This window comes from Carcharhinus amblyrhynchos, chromosome 15, assembly GCF_965287045.1.
Source record: "Carcharhinus amblyrhynchos chromosome 15, sCarAmb.v2.hapA, whole genome shotgun sequence".
Taxonomy (NCBI): Eukaryota; Metazoa; Chordata; class Chondrichthyes; order Carcharhiniformes; family Carcharhinidae; genus Carcharhinus; species Carcharhinus amblyrhynchos.
In genome coordinates this window covers 40,107,049-40,130,432 of record NC_137338.1, presented here as the reverse complement: position 1 = coordinate 40,130,432, position 23,384 = coordinate 40,107,049, and the positions used below count along the sequence as shown (strand labels likewise).

The window sequence follows — 23,384 nt, the reverse complement described above, 5'->3', positions numbered from 1 at the left end:
GATGCCAAACACCAGGCAACCAGCCAGTGGAGGGGTGAGAAATGTCAAGAAGTGGTTGCGCTGGTTATTGTCAGCTGATGGCATATCTGCAGATGATGTCGCCAAGGGAAAGCATGTAGATGAAGAGAACAATGATAAGCAATCTGGGGATTCCAGAGCTAACATTGCAGGAGGAGGACAAGAAGCAATTTCCAAAGATATGCCAGCTATGACTGGCTAATTAATAGTAGAACCAAGCCGAGGCAGTTGCACTCAGCTGAACAGTGAAGGGGACATTAATAACGTAGTCAGCTGTCGCAAAGAGATAAAAAAAAATGAGGGAGTAGGCTTGGTGTTCCACGGTCAAAGGTTGCCATTTGTAACATCAGAATTCTTTGATTGGGACCTGTGTTTTTTTTAAGCATTCAAAGCCTTCATCATTTGGCTTATTATGTAACAACATTTTAAAGTCATCTTTATGTACCATTGTCACAGAATTGTTATGTCACAGAAGAAGCCATTTGATCCATCTTGTCTACAGTGCTTTCCAAATGAGCATTATGGCTTATTGCCATTCCGCTGCCTTTTCTCTGTACATTGAAACATTGAATGCCTGAATTGAATCTGCCTCTACCACACTTCCAGACAGTGTATTCCGGATCTAAACTATTCGCTGTGTGAAGGTTTTTCTCATATCATCTTAGAATTCCTACAGTGCAGGAGGCTATTTGGCCCATTGAATCTGTATCAACTATCTGAACAAGCACCTTACCCAGGCCCACTACCTCCCTGCCCTGTCCACGTAACCCCATGCATTTTCCATGGTTAATCCGTGTAACCTACACATCTTAGGGCATTGAGGTGCAATTTCACATGGCCAAGGTCCCAGTACCAATCCCTGGAGAACATCACTACAAACTTTCCTTCAGACCAAAAAAATCCATTGACCATTACTCTCTGCTTTCTGTTATTCAGCTAATTTTGTTATTGTCCCTTTTACTCCATGAGCTATAACTTTTCTCACAAGTCTTTTGTGTGGCACTCTATCAAATGCCTTCAGACTGCATAATAAAAGCAAAGTCCTATTACGTGATACTAGGTTGACAGATGAGCTCCAGTGTAGATTAACATGAGGTAATGCATTTTGATGGGAAGAAAGGAGATGTTACAAGCCATTCGAGCGGTGGGGGTTTTGGTGAGGTGGAGAAGCAGGTGCCTCTCGAAGCACAATTGCACAGGTCACTGGGAGTGGTGACACAAGTTAATAAGGCCATGGGAAAAGCCCCAGGAGAAAGGATGGAATTGGGGAGCAGGATTATCACATTGGGCTCATGAGGAGACTTGGCTGGATTGTACTTGAAATGCTACACATGGTTCTGGTCTCCGTATTGTAGAAGATAAAAAAGAAGTTATTAAGCTGATATGGTTAGAGACTTTTTAAAATTGGATTATAACTGTGCAGCTCCTAGGAATCAGCCAGCAGCAGCCCGGAGAGCAGTCTGGGAGCAAGCATTTCCCTGGCTCTTGAAGACAAGTGGTGAACAGATAAAATAAATTCACATGCCCTCTCAGGAGTGTACATACCTTCAAAACAGGTAACAAATGTGGATCAAACACTTTTATTGCAATTGAATAATAGAAAAAGCATTACATTTCTACAATTGTCCAAGGATAAAGCCTGAAGTTTTCTCTTGATGCTTCAAACCCTTCCTTAAAGTGTGGCATTTCTTAAACACCAAGTCACCACTTTGTTTAAATTCCGCGAGAGCATCAGCCTGTACGTCTAGCATTCTTCAGATTAAGCAACTATTTTAAACTTGTCACATTACTCAAAAAGTACCAAAACAACTTTGCAATTGTGTCTTACCTCAGCTGTAGAACAAGAAATGGTGACAAGAATCTTTCTCTTATTCTTCCTATTATCACGGGGTAAACACCAACTAGCTCTATTACTGTCACATGTCTCAAGTCAAAGCCACATATAGCTTGCTGCAAAGAATCAAATGAACTTTGTTTCAATACAACACAAAATACATTTCCAAATTCAAATATGTTTATGCTCAAAGGTCCATTTTTTTTTCAAGAGAATAGCCATCCACCATTCTCTCAGGACAACAAGAGGGGTTAAGTAAATGGGCAGAAATTTGACAGAATATAATGTGGATGGTTTCCTTTCTCCCTTTCACCTCTTGATTTTTGTATCTTTTGGGACATTTTTCCAAGTCTTACTTAGTGAAAATGGAAACAAAATACTTGTTCATCCCTTCCACCATTTTCCTTGCTTTCCATTATCAATTTGGAGAGCTACTGCATCAGCTTTTCTAGTTTTCTGTCATTTCAAAACATTCAATATTCCCTTCAATATTCACATCCCAACTATAGGCATTATAGTGACATCAAGTCATGCATATTTAAGTCTATCTGTGCTTACAATTGATCCATTTTGTTACACATGCTGTGTGCATTCAGAGATAGAATCTTAAAATCTTTTTTTCATATTTGCAATCTCTGGCCTTATCTGTAGATATAATCTTAAGGATGCATGCTCTGTTCCTTCATGCCACACTCTGCTTTACATTACCCAAATTACTATCCTCCCCATTATCTGTTGCTTCCCTTTGATGTACCGTGACACCACTCATTCACTATCCAGCCCTCTAAAGCATTGGATTGGATTTTGTCAAGAAGAGATGAGTTCGGAGAGAACGTTTTTTTTGACCCCATGATCCTTTCTCCATTCTGGAACAGCCTACCCACCGTACTTTCATGACAACAAAGTGATCAACGGTTAGCGAGAGAGACTGACCAGCCACCTTCAGTTGCTAACAAAGTGGCCATGGAGGCAGGCTGATGTTGAGGCTGATATGCTGGAAGGCAAGCTTCCATTTATTGCAACACATCCCACTTGTATTCATGTCTGTTCGGTCCTTTAGCCCTACTCCTATCCCATTCACCCCATAACCTCTACACATAATATGGATCTTCCATGTTCTGTCACTTTTTTTTCCCCTACATCCCATCCATGCCATCTCTTGGTTCCCATCTCTCTCATCAGAAGGCAATCTGGAAAAACAAACGTGTGGCCAAATGCTTTACCTGCTTTGCTGATACAGTTGTGAGATGATCTCATTACGAATGCTTAAGTCTGAGCTCTAAAATTTATTATGAACTGAGCTCCACAGGAGCCTTTTTTTTTTACACAGTTGACAATTTAATCTTGGAATAATCCCATCCTCCTCTCAAGAGTTTTTCCAGTTTAATTAGACAAAATCAACACACATGATGTAGATTGATTGCTTCCTCAATTGGGCTTTCACTACCTGTGATTGATTGATCGTTTTGTGAGGGAAGATGTGCAATTTTTTCCAAAAGGAATCTGGAATGTAAAATGTTATTTTAGTTCCTGAAGACTAGGATTCCCTCGAGGTTCACAGCTCCTGTGAATTCTTGTGAATCAAATCTCCTAGCAAAATGGGTCAAAATTGTGGGGTTTGACTCCTCCAAAAGTACCAGTGAAGATCAGAGTACTGCATATGGGCTCTTAACCCTCACCCTTATCTCTCGCCGACAAAAATTGGAAAAGAACAAAAAATGGGGGCACAGGTATCCTGAAATTGGGTCCATCCCAACAGTTTTTTTTAAAAAGGCCTTCCGACTAGTCCTGACTCCACACAGACCTGGGCCATTATCCCCAGTCAAGACCACACTGACTTGTACAAGAAAGCCAGATACAATGTAAGGAGATGCAACAAAGATGCCAAAAGACAGTACCGGACCAAGCTAGAGTCCCAGTCTAGTCACACTGACACCCGCCGACTTTGGCAAGATCAGCAAGACGTAAAAAGCTACAAGATGAAGGCATGTAAAATTGCCAGCTCCAATGCACCTCTCCCTGATGAGCTTAATGCATCCTACACTCATTTTGAGCAAGAGGTCAGTGAGAGCATGCCCTCACCCTGGAAGCCCCGGATGAACCTGTATCTGGGGTCACCATTGCAGATGTCAAAGCAACTTTCTTGAAGGTCAACCCACCAAAGCAACTGCCCCAGTTGGAGTATCCAGACATACACTCAGATCCTGCGCTGATCAGCTGGCGGAGATGTACACAGACATCTTCAACCTCTCTTTAAAACAATCAGAGCCCTATCTGCTTCAAGATGATGGCCATTATCCTGGTACCTAAGAAAACCAAGCAGCATGCCTTAATGACTATCGGCCGGTGGCTCTGACATCCATCATTATGAACTGCTTCAAAAGGTTAGTCATGGCACAAATCAATTTCAGCCACCCGAACCACCTGGATCCAATACAGTTTGGCTACCACTGCAACAGATCCACAGCAGACTCCATTTCCCTGGCCCTGCACTCAGCACTGGAACACCTAGATAACAAGGACACCTACGTCAGGCTCCTATTTATTGACTACAGCTTAGCCTTCAACACTATTATTCCCATGAAACTCATCTCTTAACTCTACAGCCTGGGCCTCAGCACCTCCCTCTGCAACTGGATCCAAACTTCCTAACTCACAGACCACAGTCAGTAAGGAAAGGCAACAACACCTCCTCCATGGTCATCCTCAATACTGGTGCCCCACAAGGTTGTGTTCTTAGCCCTCTACTATAATACTTATACACCTATGTCTGTACAGTAAAATTCCTCTCCAATCGATTTTCAAGTTTGCTGATGACACAACTGTAGTGGGTCGAATCTCAAACAGTGACAAGACAGAGTGCAGGGATGAGAGAGAGAATCTGGTGAACTAGTGCAGCAACAATAATCTCTCCTTCAATGTCAACAAAATGAAGGAGATTGTCATCGACTTCAGGAAGTGTAAAGGAGAACATGCCCTTGTCTACATCAATGGGGACGAAGTAGAAAGGGTCGAGAGCTTCAGGTTTTTAGGTGTCCAGATCACCAACCTGTCCTGGTCCCCCCATGCCAACACTATAGTTAAGAAAGTACACCACCACCTCTGGTTGTATCACAGCTTGGTATAGCTCCTGCTCTGCCCAAGACCGCAAGGAATTACAAAAGGTCGTGAATGTAGCTGAGTCTATCACACAAACCAGCCTCCCATCCATTGACTCTGTCTACACTTCCCGCTCCCTCTGCAAAGCAGCCAGCATAATTTAAGGACTCCACACACCCCGGACATTCTCTCTTCCACCTTCTTCCTTCGGGAGAAAGATACAAAAGTCTGAGATCGCATACCAATTGACTCGAGAACAGCTTCTTCCCTGCTGCTGTCAGACATTTGAATGGATTTACCTTGCATTAAGTTGATCTTTCTCATCACCCTGGCTATGACTTTACCATTACATTCTGTACTCTTTTGTTTCCTTCCCTATGAACGGTATGTTTTGTCTGTATAGCATGCAAGAAACAATGCTTTTCACTATGTTATTACATGTGACAATAATAAATCAAATCTGTTTCTTCTAACAGATGCTGCCTGACTGGTATTTTCTGTTTTTATTTTAAATTTCCAAAACCTGCAGTATTTTATGTTTGCAGAGCCTTCTGTGTAAGCCCTTCTTCTGTGTACTGTAATTGCTAATATGTGAATAATTGTCATGTGGGTAAGGGGCCTGTTAGCAGCTCATCAGTACCTAGCGCACCCAGCTTGCTAACTCTGGTTGGAGTTATTCCAGGAGGCGTGACCATGAGATGTCCTCACTAACTGCACCCCAGTAAAAACCAGGTGGGCAGGAAGTTAAAATGACGGATGCACTTGACCACACAAATCCTACTGCTGCCCTCCGGGCTGCCCTCTTAAACTGGTCTCTGAACAGGAAAGAGGGAGGCCTGTCATTCAGTAGGTGGAGCGCTTTCTAAATTTACAGTTCAGGCTCCAATTACGTCAACAGGGCCCAACTACAATTTTAACCAAAGACCCTGTATGGAGAAGACATTGTGGCTTCCAATCCACCAAACCAACACTAAGAGGAGCACCAAAATAGTAAGTTAATGTTGTGCCTTTGTAGGCAAACAGTAGCACAAATACTTATCCAAGCCACACAAGGAAATTTGGGACTTCCCTGATCCAAGCTTCCCTTCCCCTAACTGAGAAGCCCTCCTGACTCCCCTGCCAACCATGAGTGCAGGAGACTTTTCCTATGGGTTGCTGGAGGCAGATTCCTACTTCTGTCTGTCATTTAGATGGAAAACTAGGCAGCTAGTAGCTGCCAGTGAATATCGCCTAGATCTCAGTATCTGTGTCATACCCCATCCACATGACTCCTAGGCCAGTGTTAAAATCCTGGAATACCCTCCTAACAGCACGTGGGTGTATCTACATGGGCTGCGTGGTTCAAGAAGTCAATTCACTACCATCTTCTCAAGGGCAATTATGGATGGACAATAAATGCTGGCCTTGTTAGTGCTGCTACATTCCACGAACTAATAAATAAATATTAAAATTCATGTTTCAAAGTCCAACACTACAGTATGCAAAGGTCCATCTAGAAGTGATTATGTATCTCACTAGAAATCAAAACAGAAGGTTCCCTTTCTCTCTCAAACCCTGTAAGAAATCCTTGCAGATGATTTACACTAAGGAGTGACCTATATGCATGGAAGGAATTAAAGAGTTCATATGCTCAATCATACCTCATCTCTACCTCAGGCTTGAAATGTGTTGAATCACTGCTCCTCAGAAGAGCACCCTTCCATAAATATCTAATGAGCTTACATATGCCAGCACCATATTACATCAGTATACAAAAAGGGCATTATTTTTCTGTTTTGGCTAAAAGCAAAGTTAAACTTTAAGTTGTAAAGAGGTTTCCTGGGCCATCAATTATTAAATGTCGCCTGTTTATTTATTTCTACTTCTAATGCTTGATTGTAATCTCTGATTTCTGAAAATGAAACGTGGGGAAAAAAATGAAAAATATACAAATATTGACATCTTCCTCTTCATCACTACAATACATTTCATTGTATTTTGCTTCCTGCTCATTGATTTCTTGCCCTGCAAATGCATCCCAACACACACAATTGGCTGTCTTCCAGTATGTGCTAGTTTTCTCCATTATATGCCTCTCTTATCATCTTTGATCACACCTTTAGTTGCCCTTCTAGTATCAGATAGGTAACAACTGCTCATCAGTGGAAGAGTACAAATTTGGTTGGCAAGAATGAGCAGAGGCTGCAAGAACAGAAAAATTAAAATTTATTTACAGCTAACAGAATCCTTTATCAAGACCAGCAGTGCCAACACTTTTTTCTCCTGACCTCTGAGGTTACTACTCTTGGAACAAGAAGCTCACTAACAGATCATGCTGTCAAATACATCCCACATAATCCCCTTTTCTGGCTAAAACTTAAATTATATTTCAACTCATTCTTTTTTTAAATTTCTAGCCTAACATTCTTCAGTTATTCATTTTTACGCAGGTATGAACAAGAACAGGACATTTGGACTATGAAGCTCATTCCAAACCAAGTAAAAGTTTTCTATCTTCAAGATACATCTTCTCCGTCCCACCCATCCTTTCCTACCTCCTCTACGGAACTCCAATTTATTTAACCAGCTGTCTTTAACCTCAAAAGTCCATTCCACATTTCCATTCTCCTGTCGGGAAGAAAGTGTTCCATTTTCATCTCTTGAACTTTGTTTTTTTTATTATAATCTATACTCATTGATCAAGTTTCACTATTTTCAAGATATGTATCATGTGTTCTGAAGGTTTTTTTTGCCTCCAGCAAGGTCAATTGAATCTTTCTTCACATTTTAATTCTCTTCCAGGAACTTTTGAAGTAAATCTATGTCCCTTTTTAGGGCAGATAACTACACCACACGAGATATGGCAGGTAGTTCAAGAGTTGGTTCTGCACCACCTTCACAAGGGCAATTAGGAATGGGCAAGAAAAGTGCTGATCAAGCCAACAATAGCCACATCCCATGGAAGAATAAAAAAAAGGTACCTAAACAGCATGCCATAATTCTAGGCTTGGCCTCCTCAAATTTGATCTCTGTATCTGACCTGCTTCAGTATATATTTGGCAATCCTGGATGGAAATTCCCCCATGTAGAGTTATACAGTTTCATTTATACTAAGTAACATAGGCAGCAATTACTATCACTTGGATTTCTTACAACAAATCAAAGTGCAAAACCCATAAAAGACAGAATAGTGCTGGTACTCAATAGAATTCGTAGCAAAACATTAGAAATCATTTGTGTGTCTCATGCCTAATGATTACTGACATACACTCTGAATGTATTTGTACATTTCATTAATATTGCAATAAGAACATTTTGTGAGTGGTCAAATGAACTCAAGTATTCCTTGCTGCATCTGTGATACTGTAATGTGTAAAGATGATAAAAGTGCAAACATGGAAGGTACCAATTTAATGAAGATTTACTTTCTCAATGGAGCAAGCCAATTTCACAAGAACAAAGTTGTGACATGAGGGGAGAGGGGAAGTAGCAGGTTAAAAATGTAATTAAATCTGAGCTTGTTTGCCAAACAGATGTATTTACATAAATAGAAAAATGTTGATGCTTGATTTTCAAGCAAGCAATTGAAAACATTGATAAAATCAATGTCAAATGTTGAAAGTCCAGTGTTGATGATGGGTGGTACACAGGAGAAACATGCACTGATGCAGTAACAGTTTATCCAAATGACAGGACAATGGTTCAGGTCAGTGGGTGTCAAGATAGTGAGTTCCTGATGTCAGCCTATACCACAAAATGTTCAATGGCTGCTTACAGGATAGCATTAGTCAAAAACTGGAAACGTGGTATGTAACATTGGGAATGCGTAAAAAGGGAGAAACAAAATAATCGGTTACATAAATTGAGCCAAAAAGTTCCTCCCAGCCAGAGGCCATACTGTTATGGTATTTTCAGTCACTGTGTTAGTTCTGACATTGCTGGTTTTAGGAGAACATTACCTGAATTATTCCTAGCTGGAATCGGTAGTAGTGATTGGCACCAGAAGGAGTAGATATGATCAGTAATCGGCGCTTCTCATAGAACTGTTCCAAAAGTGCTGTTGCCGTAGTAACACCCACATTAATATTCATGGCTAAAATGTCAAGAGGAACCAAACATACAGATTTAAAGGTGAATTACAAAATGCATATGTTTGTATATCAGCATCAGTATAAGGCATGATACAGAAAATAAACATCAAGCATTTGTTAAGGGGTATTTTATCTTATGGAGTGCCACAGACCTCAGTCAAGGCAGACCAAGTTCAGGAGGTTGGGGGTGGTGGGGATGGGGGGGATTATAGGCACCTTTGACACCAGAGTGTCATTGCCATTGGGGGGGGGGTGCCTTTGGTGACCTCACATCTGTGAGTTGGGGGTTAGGTCTCTGACTGGGTAGGGATGGAGCGAGTTGGGTCACCCTGTTGCTTGTATGGGAGTGGAGGGCAGGAGAGATCCATTCATTCTTGGTAGCCCTTTATGGGTGCAGCTCTTGTCAGCAGAGGGGATCACCATCTCCATTTGGGGGGAGGATGGGCACCCTTTAAAGATGGCACCTCAATCTCTGTGAAACTGGGCTTGCTAGTGTGTTCCCTGTTTTAAATATTTTTAACCACAAAACGTGGTTCAATAGCACCTGGCAAACGCTGCCAGTGTGAAACAGCCGGTGTTCTGCTGGTGGCAGCACTTAGTTTTCCTCGTGGAGAATTGTGGCCATAATTTTACATGAAAGTATCCCTTGGTACCTCAACTAAGTCCATTTTATCTGAGATCTGTGACATCCCTCTTCCCAGGCAACATTCAATATTAAGTAACAATGAGCTAAACACAGCAAATAATTACCTCAACCAGGTTAAAGTGGCCATGTCGAGGAAATAGCTTTCTGCTTCAGTGACGCAGGAAAATGGCTGCTTCTCTCGGGAGGCTATACCTGCAGCTTGCTGCAGTTCTGATGCTAACTATCTCTCTCCCTTTTCTTTGCGTTCTACAATTATACCGTTTTTTTTCCCCCTTTGATTGGCTTTTGGCAGGTATGTGGCAATTTCTTTATCCCTCCACTTTGAAGTTATAACTTTTACAGCCTCGTTGTTTTCTCTAGTTACATATGTAAAAGGCTTGCCTTTCATGATAGGTGAATTCGTATCTCATCATTTCTCCATCTGCCTGCCTTTGATCAACTTCCTGTCTTATTTTGTTTTTTTTAATCTTAATTTTCCCCCAATATTAATCATTCTTCTCTGCATTAATTTCACCTGCACTTATCCATCAATTCCACCAAGCTATATCATTTTGAAATCCTATACTATCTTCTTCATGCTTTACGATAGTTGCAAGTTTTGTATCTCCTGCAAATTTACGCCAAGCTATAGGCCATTTGTATATCTGGAAGAACAGGAATCCTAATACTGATCACCGGGGAACTCCAATATAAATCCTCCTCCAATCCAAAAAAGTGTTCACCACTATTTTTTGTTTTCTGTCAATTTTGTACCAAGGTTGCTACTGTCCCTTTTATTCCATTAGCTCTAATTTTGGTCACAAGTCTGTTACATGGCAGCTTATCAAATGCCCTTTAAAAATTCATGTACATGTCAACTGCAAGTTAATTAAACACAATTTATCTTTAAACAAACGCATGATAGCATTCCTTACTTAACCTACATTTGCAAAGTGACTATTAGTTTTGTTCTGAATTATCATTTTTAAGCGCTCCCTCACCATCAAGGTTAAACTGACTGGCCTGTTGTTGCTGGGCTTATTTTTACACCCTGTTTTGAATGAGGAGTGTAACTTGTACAATTCTCCAGTAGGAGATCTCCCAAAGGAACTTAAAACAATTTTACCATTTTTGAAAATCAAAATATATAAACCTTCAGCTGTTTTAGCAAAATTGTACAAAGCAAGCATGCAAGAACCTTGAAGTTAAAATGATGTGTTTGTTCAAAATATAAATCTGAAATTTTACATAAGCTCTTAAGCCTATTTCCTTCCTCTCTGAAGCAAACATTGGGCTGGATTTTGCAGAGCACCATGTTCCCCATCTCCCACCCCCAGACTAAAATGGCAGTAGGGAGCCTGCCCACAAAAAAGGCACCTGCACCATAACTATTTACACATGAACAGTTGTTAATTTTCCTGAGCAAGACTTCCACTCCCATCTGGAGAGGAAGTTCTAACTGTACCAGCAGATTTGTTCTGCGGCCATTGCTAGGATTACAGCCATAACATGAAGAGGGTGAGGTTATGGAGGCCAGAATGAGGGTAAATCCAGAGTATCAGCTGGAGCTGATTGGCAGGCCTAAGCGAGTGAGGGGAGGGAAACACGTTTGAGAGACCAGGGTGGCAAGGATGTCTGCAACGGGTACAGAGAACCCCCAAAAGAGGATCTCCCTGTATTTTGCTTGACACCAGTTAACCCAGTAAAAGGCAAATTACTGTAGAATCTGAAACAAAAACAGAAAATGCTGAAAAATCTCAACAGGTATCACAGCATTTGTGGAGACAGAATAGAGCCAATGTTCTTTTTCCCAGGGTGGGAAAGTCAATTACTAGGGGCCATGGGTTTAAGGTGCAAGGAGCAAGGTTTGAAAGGAGATGTACAAGACAGGGATTTTTATGCAGAGGGTGGTGGGTGGCTGGAACTCTCTGCCAGGGGAGGTAGTGGAAGCAGATACGATAGTGACCTTTAAGGGGCATCTGAACAAAAATACATGAATAGGATGGGAATAGAGGGATATTGCTCTCATAAGAGTAGGGGGGTTTTGGTTCATACGGGCAGCGTGGTTGGTACAGGCTTGGAGGACCGAAGGGCCTGTACCTGTGCTATAATTTTCTTCGTTTTAAATCAGGATGATCCTTCATCAGAGCTTTTCCACCACTCTGTTTTTGCTAACCCAGTAAAAGATGCTGGGCTACCTACCTGGCCTCCCACTTCCGCTGGTAAAATAATGGCACAGCAGGGTGACACTCTTAAGTGGCCATGAATTGACCATTTGACAGCCTCAATGACCTTTCTTTCAAACACACCATCAGAGGACTGTAAGCTCAGCTCATTAGGATTATTGTCGTTTGTGAAAATTTATCTGAATAAAGCTAGTGAATATGCAGGGCATTACAAAAACTCAGAAGTCCTGCTGCAGCATAAGGTGAGCTTTCATTCATGAAGGGAATAGAAATGCAAGCTCTTTCTTTCTAACCCTGATGCATTGTACAGTCTGCACACGCTCAGTCTACACAGATACCCAGGAGAGTGAGGCACAGAATGATAACTGTAAGGTGAATACTGACTGCAAGTCCAGGCTTTTGACCTTCCAAATCCTAATTTTAAAAAAACTCAAAGATTGCTTTTTAAAAATGAAATGTTATGGTTAAATTTAATCACACGCTGCCCTAGCCAACACCACCAAAAATAGATAAACAGGTAATTCCATCTGCAAGTCCTGCCTGTAAATACATTGGCTGTCATACCACTGAAACAGACTGAGAATACTTCAAAAAGAATTCACTGGGACAGCCCTTGGCAACACTTCAAAACAAGTTCTTTCTCTCCTTTTTTGGGAAAGATATCATTATCCAAGAAACCATACTTTGAAACACTTAAGAGTTTCTTAGTTTTTAGAAAAATTACAGCAAGAAGAATAGGAAAACTCTTAGAACAATGATTTGATTACTAACGTTAGTCAAAACAGTGTTATACCAAAGCATTACGATCAGATTTTAATATATGGCTGATGGATCAGCCATGATATAAGTCAAAGGTTGTGTTATGTTATAGGTACATAAGCATTATGCCATGTCATGTACAAAGTTTTATTTGAACTCTTAATGCCTGGTGGCGTATTCCTTTAATGTACAATATAATTGTAACAAATGTTTGGATCAACTGTCAGAGATATTTCTCTCTTTTTTAAAGTATAAATAGTGTTTAGGAAATACAAGCTCAAAGATGAGTCTCATTTTAATGGTTGTTTGTTGAAGAAACTCTGAAGATTGGAATGGGGTTAGGTTTAATTAACAGCTTATAAGCACATACAAGATTGTTTTGCAGTGTACTGTATATCTAGACAGGTAAAGTATAAATGTAAATGCGCACACACACAATTTTATATATATGTATATATGTATACACACACACACACAGAGAACTAGTTACAATGTTGATATTTACAAGAATTTTAATAGTGTAAAATGTATTTCTTAAACACACTTACGTGCACAGACTGGTGCAGCCACCGACCACATACTGTTGTACTGGCAAACGCTTGCTTTGCTTCCTCGCAATTCATAGCCACCCATGCAAGAAAATTCACAGGTTGCCCCATAGTTATCCCCATCACTGGAGCATTTAATTGAGCCATTGTCTGGTGGAGAGAGCTTCCCACAGCGTCTAACTGGTAACAAATATAATTCAAAGCACAGTTCTCATAGAAATAAATACATTGCTTTTTGTTGTTCTTAGAATCTATTGAATACAAAATAACGGTATGAATAACCTATTTGCAGTAATTTAACCTCTGTAAATAAAATTGTGCTGCATTAACAATGTAAATATATTTTGCCATGACTTAATTCATAAACCTCTGCGTCTCAGTTTTGAAAGCAAATATGAATATTTGAGTGGTGATCAGACCTGCTATTCATGTTCCCACGTGGTTGACACTGTTCAGCTTCATGAGGAAGTGTAATAAAAGAACCTTTAAGATCATGAAGGTTTACAGTAATCAGGTGAACTACGCACCATTTCACTTCCCCTCCGGCTATCGGCCTGTGTTGGACTCTGTGTGGATCACATGCCCAACTCAGAGCTCCTTTATTAAGATAAGGCTAAACAGAAAATCCGGGCAACAGTCTTGGTAACGGTAGAAGAGGAGATTTTCTGCTTCAGATCTTTTTTTTAAAAAGTCCTTTTTTCTACTGGAAGGGGAGAAAGATTGAAATTAAAAAGTGGTTTTTCAAAAATCTGGAAGATTTTGAGAAGGTAATAGTGAAAAGCTGTTTTCTGCTAATTAACAAAACAAAGATGAAGGATTATTGCTAAAAAGGAGAAAAGTTACTAAAAACTGGAATGTTATTTCATAAATAGCTATTATGGCAGAGACTATAACAACGTTTAAATTGGAAATAGATTGGTTTTAAAATGGATGATTATGAAACAATATAGGTAAAAGAGCAGCGGAACTGAATTGGAGTAACCTTTCCACTATTGGTGACCATGCCTTCAGTTGCCTAGGCCTAAAGGTCTGGACTCTCCTCCCTAAACCTCTCCACTTCTCTACTGTGCTTTCCATCTTTGAGACATTCCTTAAAACCTACTTCTTTGACCAAGCTTTTGGTCATCAGGCCTAACAGAAATAGGCTGCTGTAATCAAAAGAACATAAGAAATAGGAGCAGCAGTAGGCCATCTAGCCCTTCGAGCCTGCCCTGCCATTCAATAAGATCATGGCTGATCTGTCGTGGCTCAGTTCCACATTCCCGCTGTCTCCCCATAACCCTTAATCCCCTCGCTTATCAAAAACCCATCAACCTGCGTCTTAAAAATATTTAGCGAGGCAGCCTCCACCACTTCTACGGGCAGAGAATTCCAGAGATTCACCACCCTTTGAGTGAAGAAATTCCTCCTCAACTCCGTTCTAAACCGCCCCCCCTTTATCTTGACGCTATGCTCCCTAGTCCTACTGTCCTTTCTGAGCGGGAAGAGTCTCTCCACCTCTATCCTATCCATCCCATTCATCATCTTATATGTCTCAATGAGATCTCCCCTCATTCTTCTAAACTCTAACGAGTACAAGCCTAGTTTATTCAGCCTCTCCTCATAGCTCAACCCCCTCAACTCCGGCATCAGCCTAGTAAACCTCCTCTGCACTCCCTCCAAGGCCAAAATATCCTTGCATAAGTGCGGCGACCAAAACTGCACACAGTACTCCAGCTGCGGCCTCACCAGTGCCCTATACAGCTGCAGCAAGACCTCCCTACTTTTATATTCAATCCCCCTCACTATGAAGGCCAGCATCCCATTAGCCTTCCTGACCACCTGCTGCACCTGCAGGCTGGGTTTTTGCGACTCATGCACAAGGACCCCGAGGTCCCTCTGCACCGTCGCCTGCTGCAGTTTTTCGCCACGTAATAGTCCTTCCTACCATTATTCCTACCAAAGTGGACCACCTCGCACTTGCCAACATTAAATTCCATTTGCCAGTTCCTGGCCCATTCACCCAGCCTATCTAGATCCTTCTGCAGACTCCCCACACCCTCCGCGCAATTTGCCGTTCCACCAATCTTGGTGTCATCAGCAAATTTCGACACCATACACTCGGTTCCCTCCTCCAGATCATCTATATAAACGGTAAATAGCTGAGGCCCCAGCACCGACCCCTGGGGCACTCCACTAGTCACCAACTGCCAATCCGAATAGCACCCATTGACCCCCACTCTCTGCCTCCTATTAGGCAGCCAATCCTCTATCCACACTAACACCCTACCCCCAACTCCATGCCCCCTTACCTTCTGCAATAACCTCTTGTGAGGTACCTTGTCAAACACCTTCTGAAAATCAAGAAAGACCACATCCACCGGCTCTCCTCTATCCACCGCCCTAGACACATCCTCATAGAACTCCAATAAATTCGTCAGACACGACTTCCCCTTAACGAAACCGTGCTGCGTCTGCTCTATCAAGCAATTCCCCTCAAGATGCCTCGCTGTTTCCTCCTTAATGACGGATTCTAACATTTTACCTGCAACAGACGTTAAACTAACCGGCCTATAATTCCCTGCCTTTTGCCTGCCACCCTTCTTAAACAACGGCGTAACATTAGCCGTTTTCCAATCTTCCGGCACTTCCCCGGAATCCAGCGACGTCTGGAAAATAACCACCAAGGCATCCACCATCACCTCTGCCATTTCTTTCAGAACCCTTGGATGCATTCCATCCAGTCCTGGGGACTTGTCCACAATCAGTCCCTCCAGTCTGTCGAGCACCGCCTCTCTAGTAACAATAATGTCATTGAGACCCTCCAGTCCTACCATCTTTCCATCGCTAACACCCAGCAAATTATTCACGTCCTCCTCCGTGAAGACCGAAACAAAAAAGTTATTCAAGGCCTCAGCCATTTCCCCATCCCCTACCACTAAGTCCCCCCTCTCATCCTCTAAGGGTCCAACGTTCACCCTAGCCAGCCTCTTCCTTTTTATATATTTATAAAAACTCTTGCTATCCTTTTCTATATTAAGTGCTAGCCCAGATTCATAGTTTCTCCTACCCTTCTTTATCAACTTCTTTGTCAATCTTTGTTGACATTTAAACCTCTCCCAATCCTCTCCTCGCCCACTACTCTTAGCTACTCTAAACGCCTCCACTTTTAATTTAACACTTTCCTTCACCTCCTTCGTTATCCACAGCTTATTACCTCTCCTCCTACGGTCCTTTTTAACCATCGGAATAAAAGATGAGGTGCTATATCTAAAGCTCATGATGGGCTACACTGAAACATTTCAGCAGGCCGAGGATGATAGAGCAGCGCGGAGACCATCATATTCCTGGAATGGAGGAGAAGGGATGAGTGCAGAAGTCTAGAAAATGGTGTCAGAGGTGGTCAAGGGTCCTGTCAACCATGGTGAGCAGGGAATCCTCAGTTGGGGAAAAAGGAGGACACATTAAAGCCTTAGATATGGATCATTACATCATGAGATGTGGAGGAGATGGAAATTGGGAGAAAGGAATTGAATCTTTAGAGGCAGCAAGGTGTGAGGAAGTTCTTGCTTCAGTGAGCTGACAATGAATATTTGTTGATTGTCCATCCCCAGAAATGGAAACTGAGAATTCAAATAAGGTAAGTTAAGAGTTGGGGGTGGATCATGTGAAAGTGAGAGAAGGATGGAAATTGGAGGCAAAGTTGAAGAAGTTTTGCAACTTGGGGCAGAAGTAGGAAAAGGCACCCATATTAATATATCAGGAGTTGTGGGAGGGGACCTGAGTAAGACTGGAACAAAGAATGTTCCACACATCCTAAAAAAGGTAGGTGTACCTGAGACAAATGGAGATGCAGAGCAACATCTTTTATTTGGAGGAACTGCAATGAGTTAGAAGAGTAATTGTTCAATGTGAGAACAAAATTGGCCTGACAGAGGAAGGGGGTGGGGTCTGGAAATTAGTTGGACTTACATTCAAAGAGAAAGCAGGGAGTGTCTACAGATTGGCAGAAACTGACTGCTGTGTCCAGATCATTTGAACAATGAATAGTAGCAAGAGTGTCACAAAGCTGGGTGTTTCCAAATAACAGCAAGTGACAATTATTCTGGACTGCTGTTCTGCATCTTCTCTCTGATTGGCATTGGTAGAAACCCAGGGATGAGTCATCTATTGGCCTCTTCCCCAGTTAGAGGAAAGCATGTGCAAGAGGAAGTTAGAACACGCCACTGTAAAGTTTTAAGCATATCTGAAGTTGCACATCCATTTTTGAGATTCACTTTTTCTTTACATGACCTCTTTGCCGATGACTGCACCCTGTATACTGGCTCAGAGCCAGAGATGCAAGTCAGTATGGACAAATTTTCCACGGCTTGTGACAACTTTGGACTCACCATCAACATTAAAAAGACCAAAGTCATACACCACCTTGCTCCTCATGCACTGTACACAGAAGCCATAATCACAATCAAAGGGCAGAAACTACAGGCAGTGGACCAGTTCACTTATCATGGTAGCACTCTCTCCAAAGCAGTGACTATTGATACAGAAGTTAACTGCAGAATAGCAAAGGCAAGTTCTGCTTTCAGTAGACTGCGTTCCACTGTATGGGAATGTTGAGGAATCAGCCAGCAACAAAACTGAAGGCCTACAGCGCCGCGATACTCACTACCCTCCTGTATGCCTGTGAAACATGGACTGTGTATTGAAGGCAAGCAAGACAGCTCAATCATTTCTACATGACTTGTGTGACTTTATGGGGTGGCACCAGTATTGGGGCAGATGGGACCTGTTCAGATGGGATGGTCTTAGTCTGAATCGTGCCGGGACCAGAGTCCTGGCGAATCGTATATCTAGGACTGCAGATAGGGCTTTAACTTCATTGTGTGTGTGTGTGTGTGTGTGTGTGTGTGTGTGAGAGAGAGAAATTACAAAATCTAAAGTAAAGGAGAGGGTACGGGTGCAGGAAAATGTTGAGGATGTCCCAATAATAAAAGGAGTAGGGGGCGTGAGAGAGGGTAGTAGCATTTCTACAAATAAGGTCCACATAAAGGCTGGTATAAAGACACTTTACCTGAATGCACGAAGCATTCAGAACAAAGTGAATGAGCTGATGGCACAGATCAACACAAATGGATATGATCTAGTGGCCATTATGGAAACGTGGTTGCAAGGTGACAGGGACTGGGAGCTGAATGTCCAGGGGAATCAAGTGTTTAGGAAGGATAGATGGGAGGAAAAAGGAGGTGGGGTAGCTCTGTTAATTAAGGATAATATCAGGGCGGTAGTAAGGGAAGATATAGGCTCCAAAGAGCAAAACGTGGAATTGTTGTGGGTGGAGATAAGGAATAGTAAGGGGAGGAAGACACTGATAGGTGTGGTGTATAGTTGCCCAAGTAATAACTTTGACGTGAGGCGGGCTATAAACAAGCAAATAATTGATGCGTGCAGAAACGGAACGGCGATAATTATGGGGGATATTAATCTGCATATTGATTGGATGACCCAAGTCGGACGCAGTGGGCTTGAGGAAGAGTTCTTGGAATGCTGTCGGGATAGTTTCCTTGAACAGTGTGTGACGGAACCTATGAGGGAGCGAGCTATCTTAGATCTGGTGTTGTGTAACGAGGCAGGGAGAATTAGGGATCTTCTTGTGAGGGATCCTCTTGGGACGAGCGATCATTGTATGGTTGAAGTTTTGATGCAGATGAAGGATGAGAAAGTCGGGTCCCGAACCTGTGTCCTCTGTTTGAACAGAGGGGAGTACGATAGGATGAGAGCGGAATTGGCGAATGTAGATTGGGGGTGCAGATTGGTTGGTAGGACGGCTGAGGAACAGTAAAGGATTTTTAAGGAGATCTTTTTCGGTACTCAGCAGAAATATATTCTGATGGTAAAGAAGGACTGTAGGAGAAGGGATAACCAGCCATGGTTACTGACAGAAATAAAGGAGAGTATTAAAAGCTGATGCGTTCAGAGTGGCTAAAAATGGTGGGTGATTAGAAGACTGGGAAAGATTTAAAAATCAACAAAGAATGACTAAAGGTGATAAAGAAAGGAAAGACAGACTATGAAGCTAAACTAGCACTGAATATAAAAAATGACAGTAAAAGTTTTTACAAATATATAAAGAAGAGGAGACTGGCCAGAGTGAACGTTGGACCCTTGGAGGATGAGGGGGGATTTAGCAGTGGGCGATGAGGAAATGGCTGAGGCTTTAAATAAGTTTTTTGCCTCGGTCTTCACAGAGGAGGACACAAATAGTTTGCCGGATATTGAAGGTAGAAGGATGGTAGGAGTTGAGGGCCTAAATGCGATTATTGTCACTAGAGAGGTAGTGCTCGATAGACTAATGGGGGCTGAATGTGGACAAGTCCCCAGGACCAGATGGAATGCATCCCAGGGTTCTGAAGGAAATGGCAGAGGTGATAGTGGATGCCTTAGTAATTATTTCTCAAAATTTGCTGGACTCCGGGGAAGTGCTGAAAGATTGGAAAACGGCTAATGTTACGCCGCTGTTCAAAAAAGGTAGCAGACAAAAGGCAAGGAATTATAGGCCGGTTAGTTTAATGTCTGTAGTTGGAAAAATGCTAGAATCCGTCAAAGAAGAAATAGCGAGGCACCTGGAAAAGAACGGTTTGGTCGAGCAGACGCAGCATGGATTCGTTAAGGGGAAGTCGTGTTTGACAAATTTATTGGATTTCTATGAGGATGTGACCAGTGTGGTAGACAGAGGGGAACCGGTGGATGTGGTGTTTTTAGATTTCCAAAAGGCGTTTGATAAGGTGCCTCATAAAATGTTGCTACAGAAGGTTAGGGTGCACGGAGTTGGGGGTAAGGTGTTAGCGTGGATAGAGGATTGGCTGTCTGATAGGAAGCAGAGAGTTGGTATCAATAGGTGCTATTCTGGTTGGTGGTTGGTGACTAGTGGAGTGCCGCAGGGATCGGTGCTGGGGCCTCAACTATTTGCCATTTATAGAGATGATCTGGAGGAAGGGGCTGAGTGTAGGGTGACGAAATTTGCTGATGACACGAAGATAAGTGGAAAAGCAAATTGTGTGGAGGGTGTGGAAAGTCTGCAGAGAGATCTGGATAGGCTGTGCGAGTGGGCGAGGACCTGGCAGATAGAGTATAATGTTAGCAAGTGTGAGGATATCCATTTTGGCAGAAATAATAGTAGGAGGGATTATTATTTAAAAGGCAACAAGCTGCAGCATGCTACGGTGCAGAGGGACCTGGGGGTCCTTGTGCACGAGTCGCAAAAACCCAGTCTGCAGGTGCAGTAGGTGATCAAGAAGGCAAATGGAATGTTGGCCTTTATAGCGAGGGGGATTGAATATAAAAGTAGGGAGGTCTTGCTGCAACTGTACAGGGTACTGGTGAGGCCGCAGCTGGAGTACTGTGTGCAGTTTTGGTCGCCGCATTTGCGCAAGGATATTTTGGCATTGGAGGGAGTGCAGAGGAGGTTTACTAGGCTGATACCGGAGATGAGGGGGTTGGGCTATGAAGAGAGACTAAATAGACTGGGTCTGTACTCATTGGAGTTTAGAAGGATGAGGGGGGATCTTATAGAGACGTATAAGATAATGAAAGGGATGGATAGGGTAGAGATAGAGAGATTCTTCCCACTTAGAAAGGATAGCAGGACACAGCCTCAAGATAATGAGGGGGGTGCAGTTTAGATCAGAGTTGAGGATGAACTTCTTCACTCAAAGGGTGGTGAATCTCTGGAATTCTCTGCCCGTTGAAGTGGTGGAGGCTGCCTCGCTAAATATATTTAAGTCATGGGTAGATAGGTTTTTGATAGACAAGGGAATTAAGGGTTATGGGGAGAAAGCAGGAAAGTGGAACTGATCCACTTCAGATCAGCCATGATCTTATTGAATGGCGGGGCAGGCTCGAAGGACTAGATGGCCTACTCCTGCTCCTATTTCTTATGTTCTTATGTCTTTGCAGAATATTACGCATCCAATGGCAAGACAAAGTACCAGACACTGAGGTTTTCTCTAGAGCAAGTTTACCATCAGTCCACACTCTGCTGATGAGAGCGCAGACCCGCTGGGCAGATCATGTCATCCGTATGTCAGACGAGTGCATACCCAATCAGCTCCTTTTTGGGGAACTCCTGCTGGAAGACGCTCGCGTGGAGGGCAGAAGAAACATTTCAAAGACACACTCAAGGCCTCCCTGAAGTCACCTGACATAGACACAACCACCTGGGAAACGCTGGCACAAAACCGCCCTACTTGACGCTGCCTCATCCACAAAGGCCGTCAAGCTCATGAAGCAAGGTGTATTGCTGAAGCACATCTTAAGCGCGAGCTGCGCAAGTCCACAGCCACCAGTGCAACAACGACAGGACCTACACAAGTCCGTCCAATATGTGCCAGGACATTCTGTGCCCGAATTAGCCTGATCAGTCACCTTCGGACACACCACAACCAGCCTCAAAATGACTAATGGTGTTGAGGTCCTCATCGATGATGATGGACGAACAACAACAACGCCTCAACATTTCTCTTTGGTCGCCAGAGTGAAAAATCTCCCAGATTGGGGCAAAAAGTAAATGACAAGAATTCACATTTATATAAAACATTTATAGTAAAACATCCTAAAGGGTATCTCAGAAGCATTATCAGACAAAATATGACACAAAGTCATATATTAGGACAAATGACCAAAAGATTGTTCAAAGAGGTAGATTTTATACAGCATCTTGAGGGATGGAGAGGGAGAGAGGCAGAGAGGAATAGGGAGGTAATTCCAAAACACAGGCCCAAGACAGCTGAAGGCAGGGCTGTCAAGGATGAGGCTAAAGAAATACACATTGAATAAGATGCTAGAACTGAAGGACTGCAAAGTGCTATGCAAAGACATGCAATAAGATGCCTAAATTGATGCCTTTCAAGAGGATAAAGTAATTACCACCTTAAAAGAGGCAACAATGGTTGTAAAATAGTCTAGAAAATAAAGTATAACATTTGTACTGTATTTTATTTATGACACAGTGACCCTCAATTATTCGAAAATGCATGAAGAATAATCAAAAAGGACTTACCCTTCACCTTAATTGTGAAGCGGCATGAAGCCTTGTTCCCAGCCCTGTCAAAAACAGTATACTGAATCTTATGTTGACCCTCTGGAAATTCTGAGCGAGGAGGGGGGCCTTTCAATATAACGCTATAAGAAAAAAATGTATTAATCTGGAGCTTTGTTGCATTTTCCCACAACACAGAAGCCCGACAATGCAGAAGGCGGCCACCTGGCCCACTGAGTCTGCACAGACCACAATCCCACCCAGGCCTCATCCCCACAACGCTATCCATCCAGCCTGCTAGTCCTCCTGACACTAAGGGGCAATGTAGCATGGCCAATCAACCTAACCTGCACATCTTTGAACTGTGGGAGGAAGCCCACCCAGACAGAGGGAGAATGTGCAAACTCCAGTGTGTGGAGTTTGTACATTCATGATCACAACATGATCAAATCCAACTTAATTCAAATTCAAAAATGCAGCAACAAAAGTTTGTTCAGGTAACATGTTCATCACCTCAAAGTGAGCAAGATTCTCAAAAAGCTTCATTGCTGTTATCAATCTGGAGCCCGCAGGATGGCACTATGTAAACTACAGTACTGGAATAACACTCCAGATTGCTGTTTTGGGGGTTTCCTTTTGCACGTGGCCACTGCTGCTTCTCTCAGAATCTGTACCAACTTGTGTAACCCATTATTTTGAAATAAAAGATGTTACTCAAAATTTTTAATGTATTTTAAATTATATCCTTTCATTTACATCTGTAACTTTCCACCTCCACATTGTAATGTATGTATTTGTACTGTGAGTTGCAATAATCAATGTAGAGTTTATGGAATTGAATGCATGGAAATAGCAGGTATTAATCAGACTTTATATAAACCATTGTTCTGAAAATTATTAGTACCCAAAGCAAAATCATCACCACAGACTATACAGTATTAGGCAGTATTGTGGAACTGATTTGAATTTTCACACTTTTTGTTTCTTCCCCCCACCCCCCCACTCCCCAACCTGAGACTATGCCCTGGTTGAAAAGACAGAGAATTCCCCTCTGTCCCTGACTAATACAATTATAAAACTGTTCGATAGAGGAGGATGTGGTGATTCATCTTCTGATTTTTTTCTCTCTCTCTCTACTAGGATGTCAACCAACGCCTCACTAAGGAATGTTCTTGCAACATCAAATCAACAGGAACTTATTAACCTACTGCTGCGCCCTGTTACGATGAAGG

At 42.4% G+C, this 23,384-nt stretch overlaps 1 protein-coding gene across 2 annotated transcripts in view; it reads right to left on the bottom strand.

The window, feature by feature from the left end:
* The window catches only part of srpx (sushi-repeat containing protein X-linked), a 74,380-nt gene that overhangs the window by 3,680 nt on the left and 47,316 nt on the right, over positions 1-23,384 (bottom strand). For both annotated transcript variants that reach the window (XR_013888676.1, XM_080203868.1), the window contains exons 6-9: positions 22,174-22,295; positions 13,140-13,319; positions 8,890-9,023; positions 1,847-1,968 (exon numbers count right to left, since the gene is read on the bottom strand). Coding sequence is in view for 1 of the 2 variants with exons in the window: in XM_080203868.1 (XP_080059994.1) it covers positions 1,847-1,968; positions 8,890-9,023; positions 13,140-13,319; positions 22,174-22,295 (558 nt within the window). In the remaining variant the exon portion in view is untranslated. The remainder of the gene's footprint in view (positions 1-1,846; positions 1,969-8,889; positions 9,024-13,139; positions 13,320-22,173; positions 22,296-23,384) is intronic.